The following is a 13,142-nucleotide window of genomic DNA, read 5'->3' as shown; positions in this document are numbered from 1 at the left end:
ACTTATAATTAAAAGAATAATTATATGTTTATTTTAAAGACATTATTATTCAGAAAGACACCTATTGATGAAAGATATCTCTATGAAGAGACATGAAAATTCTTATAAATAGGAATGAGATTTCATTTGGAAATTATACCAACAAATTCTAATATTCTTTCTTTCCTTCCTTCATTTTCTAATATTATTAGATTATTCTATAAAGTATTACTGTAGAAATCCTTTATAGAAATTGAATTTCTTGTCATACATTACTTAGTGCATAGTGGGCTATCCTCGTTAGTGTAAAACGCAAATAGTCATTAGCTTCATTGTATCCTTGAGGCTAATTTGCTTGGAACTTGTTTACACACTGAAGATAGGTGGGGGCGAATATAACCTTAAAGATAGTGGCTTGATACACATCTTGGAGCCTTGTCCTATTTCTTCTTTTGTTCGAGTTCCATTCATGAGTTTGAGATTTTTCTCACCGGAGATTTGTACTAACACTTTGGCACATTATTCACATCAATGGCTTACATAACCATCAACTATCCAAGTTGGACCACATTTCTTCATCAATTATCATTTAAAACATATTTAATCCCAAGTATTCCATTCAACCATGTCAATCATGGTTAGCCTAACTCATATTTGCATACATACACAATTCAACATCAAAACTTTCATTACTTTAACCATGAACTAAGATAACCATTCATTGATAAATAATTCAAGAATGAAAATCAAACATACCATGTCCGATATTCAAAATCATCATGTACCATATTCATCACAAGATACTAATTCATCAAGACTTTTATACTATTGAAGCTGATAAATAAGTTGTTATAACAGCTCCTAGTATTTAAGGATTAGTTCCTTGGTAATTAAGTACTAAGTATTCTAATTAGTTACTACCTACCCATTATATTACAATCAAGCTGTAGCAGCAAGAATGACACTTAAAGCATTTTATTCTCTCTTATCTTTTCAATCGTTATCTTAACATGGTATTAAGACCTAGGTTCAATTTTTTCTTGGTTCCTTACTTCTTTTCTTCATCATCTTCTTCAATGGCACTCAATCAATCTTCTCTTGTCATTGACTTTCATCACCCTTTTTATCTTTACCCTTTTGATATTCCTAGCACTCTACTGGTCTTTCATCAGCTTCTTGGCTTTAAGAATTACAATATATGGAGTCGATCAATGAAAATTGCTCTTCTTGCCAAAAACAAACTTGGATTTGTTGATAGCGCTTGCTCACTGGCTGATCTTCCAGCTGATCTTCATCCGCAATGGGACCGTTACAATGTTATTATCCTCTCTTAGATCCTTAACAGTGTTTGCCAAGAACTTTCAGTTGGTATTGGTTTCGCTTCGAGTGTCTGCCTTGTTTGAAAGAATCTTCAAGAATGATACAACAAAGTCAATGGTCCAGAATTTATTATCTCCATTATACTATTTCTTCTCACATTCAAGGTACTTCTTCTATCTCCACGTATTTCACACGGCTCCTCCTTTTATGGGATCAGTATAATGTTTTAGTACCTTGCTCTCCATGTGATTGTGAAAATGCTCGAACTACATCTGTCTCTTTTCTTCAACAACGACTCTTTCAATTTCTAATGGGCCTCAATGATTCCTATTCTGCTGTGCGTAGTTAAATATTACTTATGCAACCGCTGCCTTCAGTCAATCAAACGTACTCCATGCTTGATCAGGAAGAATCTCAATGTCAAATCTCTTCTCCACTACTTTTTGCATCTGAACCTACCGCTTTTTACTCATCGACTATTACCAATAGTAGTTCCAAGCGTAGATTCATTGGCGCTTGTGATCACTGTCATGTCTGGGGTCATAAACGTGAAAATTGTTATAAACTGATTGGTTTTCCTCTTGATTTTAAGTTCACTCGCAAGAAATCAGTTGCTACTAATGTTACCTCTTCGATTGATTCAATTGAACCAGTGATTCCATCTGCTCCATCTGTTCCTACTTTAACTTCGGAAGAGTACCAGCAACTTCTGACTATTTTGCAGAAGGATTTATCTATTTCTGCTACTGCTCACGTGGCTGGTACACCTTATTCCTCTACATCATCTAGTTGGATCCTTAACACAAGAGCTACTAACCATATGACATTTGATTTTCAATGCTTGAATTCTTCTGTTGCTCTTGCTCCTAACAGCTCTTGTGTTCAATTGCCTAATGGGAAATCAACCTTTGTTACTTATGTTGGCCATCATATCCTTTCCCCCACTTATAAGCTAACTAATGTTTTACTCATACCTGATTTTAATTATAATTTGCTTTCTGTTTCTCAACTTACTAAAGACCTTAATTGTTTTGTGTCTTTTTACCCTTCCTTTTGCCTTTTACAGGACCTTTGCAGTGGACGGATATTGGGGATTGGTAAAGAACATGCTGATCTCTACTACTTTCACCCACATCAGTTCTCTTCCAGTCTTGTTTATCCTCACAAATCTGCCAATATTTCTTTGCCCCTTGTTACTTCTTTTATGGCTTTACATAATGATCCACATGTATGGCATGCTCGCCTTGGTCACACCTCTGTTTCCATAATGAAAAAAATTTGTTCAATTAAAATCTGTTTTACATGATCTTAATGAATTATCTTCTTATTCTATTTGTCCACTAGCTAAACAAACTAAATTGCCATTTCCTCATAGTCACACTCAAACTACTAATGCTTTTGTTTTAATTCATATTGACCTATGGGACCCTATAAAATCTCAACTCATAGTGGTCATTGTTTTTTCCTCACTATAGTTGATGATTTCACTTGAATGACTTAGGTATACCTTTTACGAACCAAGAGTGATCACTCTTAAACAATTTGTTGCCTTTGTAAAAACACAATTTTCAGCTGATATCAAGGTTATTCAGAGTGATAATGGTTCTGAATTTTTTAACTCTACCTGCACACATTTTTTCACCTCTCTTGGTATTACCCGTCAAAGCTCATGCGTCGATACTCCACAACAAAATGGGGTTGCTGAACGTAAACATCGCCATCTCCTTGAACTTGCTAGAGCCTTGAAATTTCACTCACATTTGCTTTCTAAATTTTGGGACGAATATGTGCTAACAACTTGCTACATTATCAATTGTTTACCTACCTCTGTTTTGTCTTGGAAATCTCCTTATGAAAGACTCCACAAAACTCCTCCATCTCTCAATCATCTAAGGTTTTTTAGCTGCTTATGTTATGCCACCGTACCTCATTATCATGATAAGTTTTCCCCTAAATCTATTCCTTTCATTTTTCTTGGTTATTTTCTAGTTCAAAATGGGTATATTCTCTTTGATCTTCTTTCAAAGAAATTTTTTGTTAATCGCAATGTCACATTTCATTAGACTACTTTTCCTTTTAAAATTTTATTTCCTGCTACTCTGATGTTTCCCATAATTACTTTTGGCTCCATAGAAGACTCACATTTCTTTCCAACCCTCCATACTTTATCCCATTACCTCATCTGATCTTTCTTCTTCCTCTTTCGCTTTGGATCCTTTCTCATTTCCACCTTTACATCCATCTCCTCCTCTTCGAAGATCCACAAGAACCATTACACGACCATCTTGGCTACAAGACTTTGTATGTTCTCCTCCATCCTCTTCATCCTCTTCACTTACGATACAAGGTTCGTATCCTCTTACTCTTTCTTATGATCATTTACCTTTCTATACATAATACTGCTACCACCATATCACACTTTGTTGAACCACAATCCTATTTTGAGGCTGTTAAACATAAGTTTTGGATAGAGGCTATGCAACAGGAAATACAAGCTTTGGAATCCAATGGCACTTGGGAAGTAGTCTCTTTACCTCCTGAGAAAACTTCCATTAGTTGTAAATGGGTGTATAAGGTCAAATATCACTCTATTGGCACAGTTGAAAGGTTCAAAGCTCGGCTAGTCGCCAAGGGCTATAATCAAAAGAAAGGTATTAACTTTCAAGACACGTTCTCTCCATTAGAAAAACAAGTCATTGTCCGTATTGTTATTACTCTTGCAACCCTTTTTCATTGGCCACTTTATCAGTTAGATATCTTCAATGCTTCTTTACAATGTGATTTACGAAAGGAAGTGTTCATGACTCTTCTAGAGGGATTTTGCAGCCAGGAGGAGAATAGGGTCTGCAGATTGCTTAAATCTCTCTATGGCTTGAAACAGGCTTCACGACGGTGGAATTTGAAGTTAACTGAAACGTTGGTTTCACATGGATACATTCAATGTAACACGACTACTCCATGTTTACAAAAAGTGTAGAATCCAAACAAGTCATCATGTTAATATATGTTGATGATATGCTGATTACAGGAAATGCCAGTTGATTGATCAGTGAATTAAAAGGTACACTGCACAAGAATTTCAAGATGAAGGACCTTGGGAGTTTAAAATATTTTCTTGGGATTGAAATATCAAGGTCAGATACAGGCATTGTGCTAAATCAGAGAAAATATGCTCTTGAATTAATTAAAGATGTCGATTTAAAAGGAGCAAAATCAACAGTCACTCCATTAGAGCAGAATCAAAAGCTTACAACAGTAGAATTTGATGAAACATTGCAGTTGAAAAATGATGATGAAGTTTTAGCAGATGTAACAATTTATCAAAGACTAATTGAGAGATTTTTATACTTGACAAACACTAGACCAGACATTATTTATGGTGTACAACACTTGAGTCAGTTCATGCATAAGCCTAAGAAATCTCATTATGCAACTGCATTGAAAATTGTGAGATACATTAAAAGCAATCCGGGACAAGGAATTCTACTTGCTTCTGATGGAGATCCAATATTAATTGCATACTAAGATTCAGACTGGGCATCTTGCCTTATGTCTAGGAAATCAACAACGGGATACTGTATACAGCTTAGAAGTTCTTTAATCTCTTGGAAATAAAAAAAAAAACAAAACACTGTCTTAAGATCTTAGCAGAAGCAGAATATAGGAGCATGGCATCTACTGTTGCAAAGTTGAAATGGTTAAAAGGATTACTTGAAGAATTGGGGATCAAAGAAAATAAGCCAGCTGTGCTTTATTGTAACAGTCAAGCTGCAATTCAAATTATAGCAAACCCTGTTTACCATGAAAGAACCAAGCACATTGAAATCGATTGCCACTTTGCGAGAGAAAGTATTCAGAAAGGTTTAATGAAAACTGAACACATTTCAACAAAGGAACAACGTGCAGATATTCTCACCAAAGGATTAGCAATACAACAACATTGACACTTAATATCCAAGTTGGGAGTGGTAGACATATATCACCCTCTAACTTGAGGGGGAGTGTTGAAGCTGGTAGTTGTTATAACAGCTCCTAGTATTTAGGGATTAGTTCCTTGTAATTAAGTACTAAGTATGCTAATTAGTTACTACCTACCCATTATATTACAATGAAGCTGTAGCAGCAAGAATGACAGACTTGAAGCATTTTATTCTCTCTTATCTTTTCAATCATTATCTTAACATATACATTTAAGTATATACCAAAACACCTATATCATCATGTACCATTTGGGGATGATTTGACAATAAATACAAGTTCTAGAGATAAAGCAGATGAAAAATTAAATGAAGAGTTAAAATGACTTTTTTTAAATAAAATTGGAGTGCTAAAAATCATCATACCCTATCAAAAATATAGATATGCATTATGTCCATCTTTTAAACATTATATATACCTACTTTATTTAATGTTATACAAAATAATAATAATAGAAACATGTATCACATACAACACATGTGATCTTGAAAACTAGATTTTACTAAACACAACAAGAAAATATTGACCTTTCTAAAATATGCATAATCAACTCTCAAATCTAAAATATTTTCTTTGGTTTCAATATTTAACAATTATATTGCTTTTAAAATCTCTTTAAAAGATTATTTTATACACCACTAATCACATCTAACTAAAAAAATTGGTGGCATTTCTATGTTTTTCAAAATTTTATCTAGTGACTTGAAAGCTATTGTGACAATATACACATTTAATAGAAATCCATTAATAGTTAAAAAAATTGTTGAAGATGGGATCGGATCAAGTATATTAGTACGACCATGAATAAATTTATCGGAAATAAATAAAAAATCTAATAAGAAATATAGTATGAAAAGAAGAAATAATAGGGACACAAGGATTTACGTGGTTGGGCTTTAAAACCTACTTCATTGAGCAAAGATGATAAGAAATTTTACTATAACAAGAAGGTGAAGATTACAAATGTTTTAACACTCAAAACACAACCCGAAAAATTTACAACTCACACTCGAAAAAAAATTAAACTTTTATATAATTGCTATCAAATTATTCACTAACTAGTTCAATCTAAAAAATGATGTATCTCATGACATAAAATTAAGACCTATAAATAGTAATTTAGATGGCGTTGAAGACAATAGCCATTTAACATAACATGGCTTGCAGCCCTCTTTGCCCACGATTGGTGCATGACTTCAAGGGATTTTAAAGCTTGAGAACTTAAGCCCGCTTCTCACACAGTTTGGTGAAGCAATTTTTGCTTCGGCTTTAAAATTCAAGCCATTCTTAACAAAAATAGGTTTATAAATAAAGATAGATATAAATTTTCAATTCATCAATAATGTTCATTATTTTATTTTTGAGTAAACTACTAAAATTGTCACTTTTGTTTACCTTAAATTATATTTTAGTCACTTATGTTTGAATTATTACGTTTTAGTTACTTACGTTATCGTGTTGTAAAATTTTAGTCACTGAGCCATTAATTGTAGTTAATGGTGTAGCGGTAAGCTGACATGCCATGTTAAATCATCATTTCAAACAAAAAATTTAGTTTAATTAAATTTTACAATTAGTCCTTATATTTTTTTTTTGAGTAATTTAAATTTTTTTTATATTCTTTTAACTTTTTTTTTCTTTATTTTCTATTATCTTCTGCTTCTCCATCTGTTTTCCTTCCTTCTCCATTTCTTTTAACGTATCAAATAATAAATAAATATCAAACAGGACGGTCTTAAAATATAAACTAAGCCTTAATAATGTAAGCAAAAGAAAATAACTCATTAAATCCTGAAATGAAATGTATCATAAACAATCTTAATAAACCAAAAAAATGGGTAATAAAAAAACCCAAGATATTATCTTCCTTTCCAAAATTAAACCAATTTTTTCCTTCCCATTTTCTCAAACGTTCTCAGCATCCAAACACCCAAAAGAGTCCACAAAAAAAATCACAAAAAAGAAACTTGTTGATAACTTTAGCAAGGGTTTTGATATAGCAATCAATCATTTCCTTCTTAATAGCTCCTTCTTCATCGAGCTTATCCATAACGATAAGTCAATGCTCATAATCATAACCCGAAAATAGCCAGGCCATTTCAGTCGGCAGTCGGTTGCTGAAGTTCGACCTAGAGTAAGTGGAGTTTCCAGAGCGATTAATGCGGCACAGAATAGAGGTGAAGTGTGTGGGGGGCGAGAGGGAGACATTGGACGACGTGGGAAAGAGGGCGAGAGGAGAAGAGGAGGGAAGGGATGGGAGGATGGGTGATGGATTTGGAGGATAGGAGGCGTTTAGGGAGGAGAAAGGATAGAGTAATGTGGTGTGTGAGGGTGGATGTGGTGGCACGTGTAAGGGTTTGTGCCATGGTGAGTGAGAGATTGAATTTGATGAGAGTCGAGAGTTTTAGAGAGGATAAGAAGAGAGAGGGTTTGTGTTATCCTATTTGATATGTTAAAAGAATTGGAGAAGGGAGGAAAACAGAGGGAAAAGCAGAAGAAAATGCAAAATAAAGAAAAAATTTTAATTGTTCAAAAAAGTATGGGGAATAATTGTATGATTTAACCTACAATTTTTATTTGGAATGATAGTTTATCTTTACACCATTAATAACGATTAATGGCTCAGTGACTCAAAATGTTACAATACGATATTAAACTGTAAAAGCGACTAAAAATAACTTAGATTAAACAAAAGTAACTAATTCAATAATTTATGCCAAAGTGAAGAAAGAGGGTAGCAATTAGAGGTGTGCATGGGCCGGGCCGAGCACTGGTTCTGCCAGCCCATAAAAATTTGACCTTTTTCAAGGCCTGGCTAGGCTCGCCCAAATATGGGCCTAGAATTTGTCCAAGCCCGTCCGGAAAAAATTGTAGCCCGAGCCCCTTGACCATATTAAAAAAAATTGCTTTTTTATTAAATAAAAACTTTAAAATATAATAAATCAAATACATTTAAAACATAAAAACAAAAATTAAAACAAAAACAAATAAAAATAAGACTAAAATAATTCTTAAAATAATACATAAATTAAAAATAAAATAAAAATTAATTATATTAAAATTGAAAAATTGAAACAAATTAAAATTAAATTAAGAACTAAATTATATTAATAACAAAAGTTTTACAATATTAAAATAACATTAAAACAACAAAAGAGTAAAGTAAAATACTAAAGTTACTTAAAATTAAAAATAAATTTTTTTTTAAAATAATTTAATATTAAAATTGGGTCGGGTCAAAAAATCTTACCCGAGGCCCGGCCCATTTTCTAAACGGGCCTTGTTTTTTGTCCAAGCCTATTTTTCGGGCATATATTTTTACTCAAATCTTCCCATTTTTCAGGCGGGCCTTCGGGCAGGCCGGGCCACCCGGCCATGCATACCTCTAGTAGCAATGTAAATGCACTTTAAATTGTTAATTGAAAAAAGAAGGTACTGGTTAGTATGTGATAATACCGTAAATAATATAAAAATCTACAAGATTGAAACAGTGTTCCACATTTGCATCTTATTAAAAGTTGGTATATTTACATTGACTTCTTAATTATATATTATACAGTAGAAAAACTTTTGCTAAAACAAAACAAGCTCACCCATCAAAACTTAAATTTGGTTTTTTAATTCCGCCATCAAAAATCATGTTTTTCACTATCATTCACCACACGACTTCAGCAGCAGTGTAATGCAAGGCAGGCAAATTCTCACGCAGATCAGAAGTTAACATGGAAGCCTTGGGCTTTTGCTGCCGGTCTGAATATCCGACGGCCAAGGGTGCTGGCGTTCTTCTCTCATATGTTCCCAGCCACTTGGCTTGCATGTACTTGTACTTCCTCCATGGAGCCAAGTGCATCTTTTTCTCTTTCATGCATTTTTTGGCTGCCAAGCATAGTATCTTGGTCAGTGCTTTGAACCTCTCTGCTTTGCCCACCAATAGTTCCGGTAGCACAGCGATTAGCTTGTTGTAATCTTTGCTTGCCCTCGCCATTTCGAATTCGGCCCTGAAATTCAACTCGATCACCACCCTCACCTCCCGCTTTTTGGCCTTTGATTTGTCTACCACTTCTAAATACGTGTGCTCCCCCGACGGAATCTCGGGGGAGCTCCTCCACTTAGAATTGCATATGTAACAATCAAAATCTACGCTTTGGAGACGAATCGATAGTTCCCTTTGCAAACAGTTCCGGCATCCTCCGTCCGCCGGTCTCCGGCAAGTGCATTGCACTCCCACTGCATCTATTTCCCTCAATGCTTCTTTTGTAGCTTGTCGAATTCTTGATTCTAGAGAAGTCGTTCGGTACAATGTTGCCTGCGTCAACGAAAAATGTTTATCACCCAATCTTCAAAATTCTAAACTAATCTTATAGTAAGAATATATAAACTAATCTTCTTTAAAAAAGAAAAAGAAACATTAAAAGCTTACACAGAAATGATAAGTTCTTTGAACCCTTTGCATTGTATGGTGGAAATCTAGATTTGGTCAAAGAGACCGGTTTCAGTTTGGCATAATTAGACCCAAACAGGTTAAGCTAAGATAAGCCTGTGGTGAAATGGCACATTATCTGCCAAAAGGCAAAACCCAATCATATGGTTCATAACGTTCTTAAGGATGATATTTAACTTCTTGTTGGAGTTATCCAGCAAATTTGAAGGTGGGGCTTTGAGGACTTAAAAAATCTGGTTTTGATTACTTGGTGTAGGTACCTAAGAGTGGAAGCAGATGAGTGGTCCCCATTTGGTGTAGGTTCTATTAAATTCATGATGTACAATGAATCATCACTAGCAACTTGCATGATACAAAAACTTGGCATGAATGCAAAACTTTACATATTAACAACCGCACGCCTTCTATAATCAGGCTCTGGGCTACAGTATGCTAGCAAAGAAGGAACGATTTGAAGCTGACATTGGACATAGAACAAAACAACATAAACAAGTTAAATGATGTCTAAGAGGCAAGGATCTGATGGTTGTTAGCACATCAAATGTACATCGAACCCAACATGTTACTCCTCTTGGGGAGCTAAAGAGGTCCACTCAGATCTCACACTAGTAGGCATCAAAGTTGGTTTTGTTTTTTGTGACCACGAGGGAGAAGGTTAACCCAATACCAAGCAATGGATTAGTCAAATATCAAGATTTATATGCAAATTCAACTAGCATATTCATTTCCAATGTTGGAAATTTAGGACTAATTTTGCTCGTGAAAAATAAAAATAAAAATCATGTGGGCCAAGTTGTAAGATATTCAGGCCCGGTTATATAGAAGCGAAAGAGCATCGCTTTCTACAACTGGTTCATGAGATCTGGTCGGTTCACCATCTATATATATGGTTGGTATGCTTTCAGTTTCAATTCAAAACCATACGTAATTGTGGTCTCTATTCTATGTAGCTTACAAACTAATCTGTTTCCTCTACAAACATGCTACAACATTTTAACGTTCAAGATTACCGTTAATAAAGAGTTTAAATTGATGAGTGTTATAATAACAAAGACTGTAATTTTATTCAGGGATCTGTGCAGTTTAATCTAAGATTTTTTTGATAATATATATTCTTGATATAATTTTTTTAGTCATTAGATGAATTACTTACGCTTTTATGTTTAATTTTCTATATTGAACAGCGTTTACCTGAAGAAGCTTTTCTTGGGCTTCCCAGAAAATTTTCCTCTGTTCGATCTCACTAGGATCTTCATCATTGTTAGCAACCTCGTCATCGACAACAAAGTCCCTTAAATTTTCCTCGGAATCATTGCTTTCGTCGATGAACCCAAACATCATATCTGCAAAGCTGGCCGCTCCGTCAAGGAACTTGTCGATTTCATCGGAGTTCTGTCGCGTCACTGGCGCCTTTTCCATTCCACCGCCGACGGGGTTGGTTTAGGATTTTGCCAAAAAATATTAGATGCTCAAGAGTTTAGTTGGTACCCATATTTATATAGCAAAGCGCGTTGGATCCTACGTAGGACCCATCTCTCCCAAGTGGACGAACAAATCGCCGCGGCGAAAGAAAGGGTGGGGTCGATGCTACCGTGGCAAGTGATGATTGGTTGGTGAGTCAGAGCAACCTCATAATACAATTCAAGAAGGGATGGGGGAGAAGCAGTATGGATATGCTTGAAAAACATACTGACATTAGTTTTCAACTTATTTCTTTTAATTAATTTAATTTCAAAAACTGATTACTGTTTCTTAAACGATGATTAGAGCTGGAATTTGCTGTTGTTATCCTAATCCTAGTGGTGGGGCTAATGATTGAAATCAAGATCGACTAGTAACTTACCACGTGGCAAAGAAATGTTGAAAAACACGTGGCCTTGACTGGGATGTTTGATGGAAACGCCTTTTTCTATTATGAGTGGGGCCCACCACCTCTTATAGAATATTCGAATTACCAAACAGCCCCGATGCGGACTAGTATGTTGCTAACCAATATTTTACAAAGGAATATTCAATATTGTCTCTACAAAACAAATTTGTTAAAATGGATAAATTACGACTTAATTATTGTTTGTTTTAATATATATTTTTATACACCCAAATATGAAAAGGTTCAAATTTATCAACTAGATCATTTAATTATTTAATTTTGTCTTTTGTCATTTTACTATTTTAAACTTTTTAGTATTTTTATTTTTACATTGGTTAATTGATGACAAAAAGATAAAATTGAATAGTTAAATAATCATTTTGTAACGATTCATAGTTGGGTGGCCAAAGAAGAAACTTACTAATAGTTAAGTTATCATTTTATAACTTTTAATAATTAAATGACAAAAGTTAACCATAATTAATTTACAATTTACCCTCTTAAAAATTATCTTATCATATGTCAATAATTTTTTAAAATTTAGATTGGAAAGACAAGTCAACTTTTTACTAGTTCAAATTTTGCTATCAATCGCTATTTTGTAAGCCATGGAACTAGATTTTATAGTTTAGTTTGATGATGTTTTAGTCTTTATAATTTTTAATTTTTAAATTTTCAATCTTGACCAAAGGTATTTATGGTCAGGCCTGTCCAAATTTGGGTCGAGTTCAACCAAATTTTTATGTCCCTTTGCTAGGTCCGGGTCGGGTCTGGCCCGAAAAATAGACCTAAAATTTTGTCCAAGCCCGGCCTGAATAAAAATACTAAAACTCAAGCCCAGCCCGACCGCCGATATTTATTTTAAAAATATATATAATACATCAAAAATACTAAAAATATTAAAATAAATGTTTCCCAACAAATTAAAAATAAATTAAAAAAATATGTATACTTAAATAACACTAAGATAGATGCAACTTAACAAACAAATGCCTCTAAAATAGTAACAAAATTAAAGAATTATACAATATCTAAGCAATAACAACAAAATAGTAAAAAAAACATAACAGTGAAATGGTAGCAAAATAGTGAAAAAAAACTAGAAGAAAATAGTAATAAAAAAATAGCAGTTTTTGCCCAAAGCCCATTTTTCGAGCCTATATTTTTACCCAAACTTTCCCACTTTTTGGGCCTTCTGGCCAGGCTAACAAATTTAATCTTAACCTAGACAATAACCCTTAAATTCATTAATTATTTTGTTATTACTAAAATCTTATGCATATTATTAGATATATAATGTCATGTTAGTATGTTATTTTCAGATAATTCTCTAACTAAAGTTTTGTTCATACTTTCATGGCTTTTATTTTGTCCACTCTATTTTCTTTGAAAGTAGTAATGGTTTTGGTTTTAGTTTTAGTTGTTAGCCATATTTCTGGTGTATACATGAGATTTGTCGAGGTAAGAGTGCTACTAGATCTATTGGGAACCGTTCTCGTAGAGCCTTATCATGATAGAGCATAGTGATGTTTGTAAAATGAGAATTCAAGATGA

General features: G+C 33.9%; 1 protein-coding gene and 1 long non-coding RNA gene across 6 annotated transcripts; one reads left to right on the top strand and one right to left on the bottom strand.

Annotated features, from left to right (window-relative positions):
• The first annotated feature begins 861 nt into the window (after positions 1–861).
• LOC108477030 (uncharacterized) lies at positions 862–4,655 on the top strand. 5 transcript variants are annotated; one of them, XR_008275726.1, is made up of 4 exons: positions 863–1,463; positions 2,366–3,646; positions 3,771–3,950; positions 4,113–4,655. It is a non-coding gene; the product is annotated as an uncharacterized LOC108477030 (long non-coding RNA). The 5 variants fall into 5 exon arrangements; XR_008275729.1 differs by having other exon boundaries at positions 867–1,463; positions 3,785–3,950; positions 4,126–4,655; XR_008275728.1 differs by having other exon boundaries at positions 868–1,463; positions 4,126–4,655.
• A 4,097-nt stretch (positions 4,656–8,752) lies between these two features.
• On the bottom strand, positions 8,753–11,218 carry LOC108477277 (uncharacterized). The gene is made up of 2 exons (XM_017779783.2): positions 10,910–11,218; positions 8,753–9,583 (listed from the first exon to the last, which is right to left on the bottom strand). Exons 1-2 carry the CDS (start codon positions 11,135–11,137, stop codon positions 8,933–8,935), a joined length of 879 nt encoding a protein of 292 aa, XP_017635272.1. The 5' UTR covers positions 11,138–11,218; the 3' UTR covers positions 8,753–8,932.
• Between the last annotated feature and the right edge of the window lie 1,924 nt (positions 11,219–13,142).

This window comes from Gossypium arboreum, chromosome 12 (assembly GCF_025698485.1).
Source record: "Gossypium arboreum isolate Shixiya-1 chromosome 12, ASM2569848v2, whole genome shotgun sequence".
NCBI classification, from domain to species: Eukaryota; Viridiplantae; Streptophyta; class Magnoliopsida; order Malvales; family Malvaceae; genus Gossypium; species Gossypium arboreum.
This window is presented reverse-complemented; position numbering and strand designations above follow the sequence as displayed.

Excerpts from the sequence above, each read along its gene's own strand:
- LOC108477277 (XM_017779783.2), bottom strand. The coding sequence starts at position 11,137 with ATGGAAAAGGCGCCAGTGACGCGACAGAACTCCGATGAAATCGACAAG. Across the intron at positions 9,584-10,909 it reads CCCAAGAAAAGCTTCTTCAG|GCAACATTGTACCGAACGAC; the intron begins GTAAACGCTGTT and ends TCGTTGACGCAG.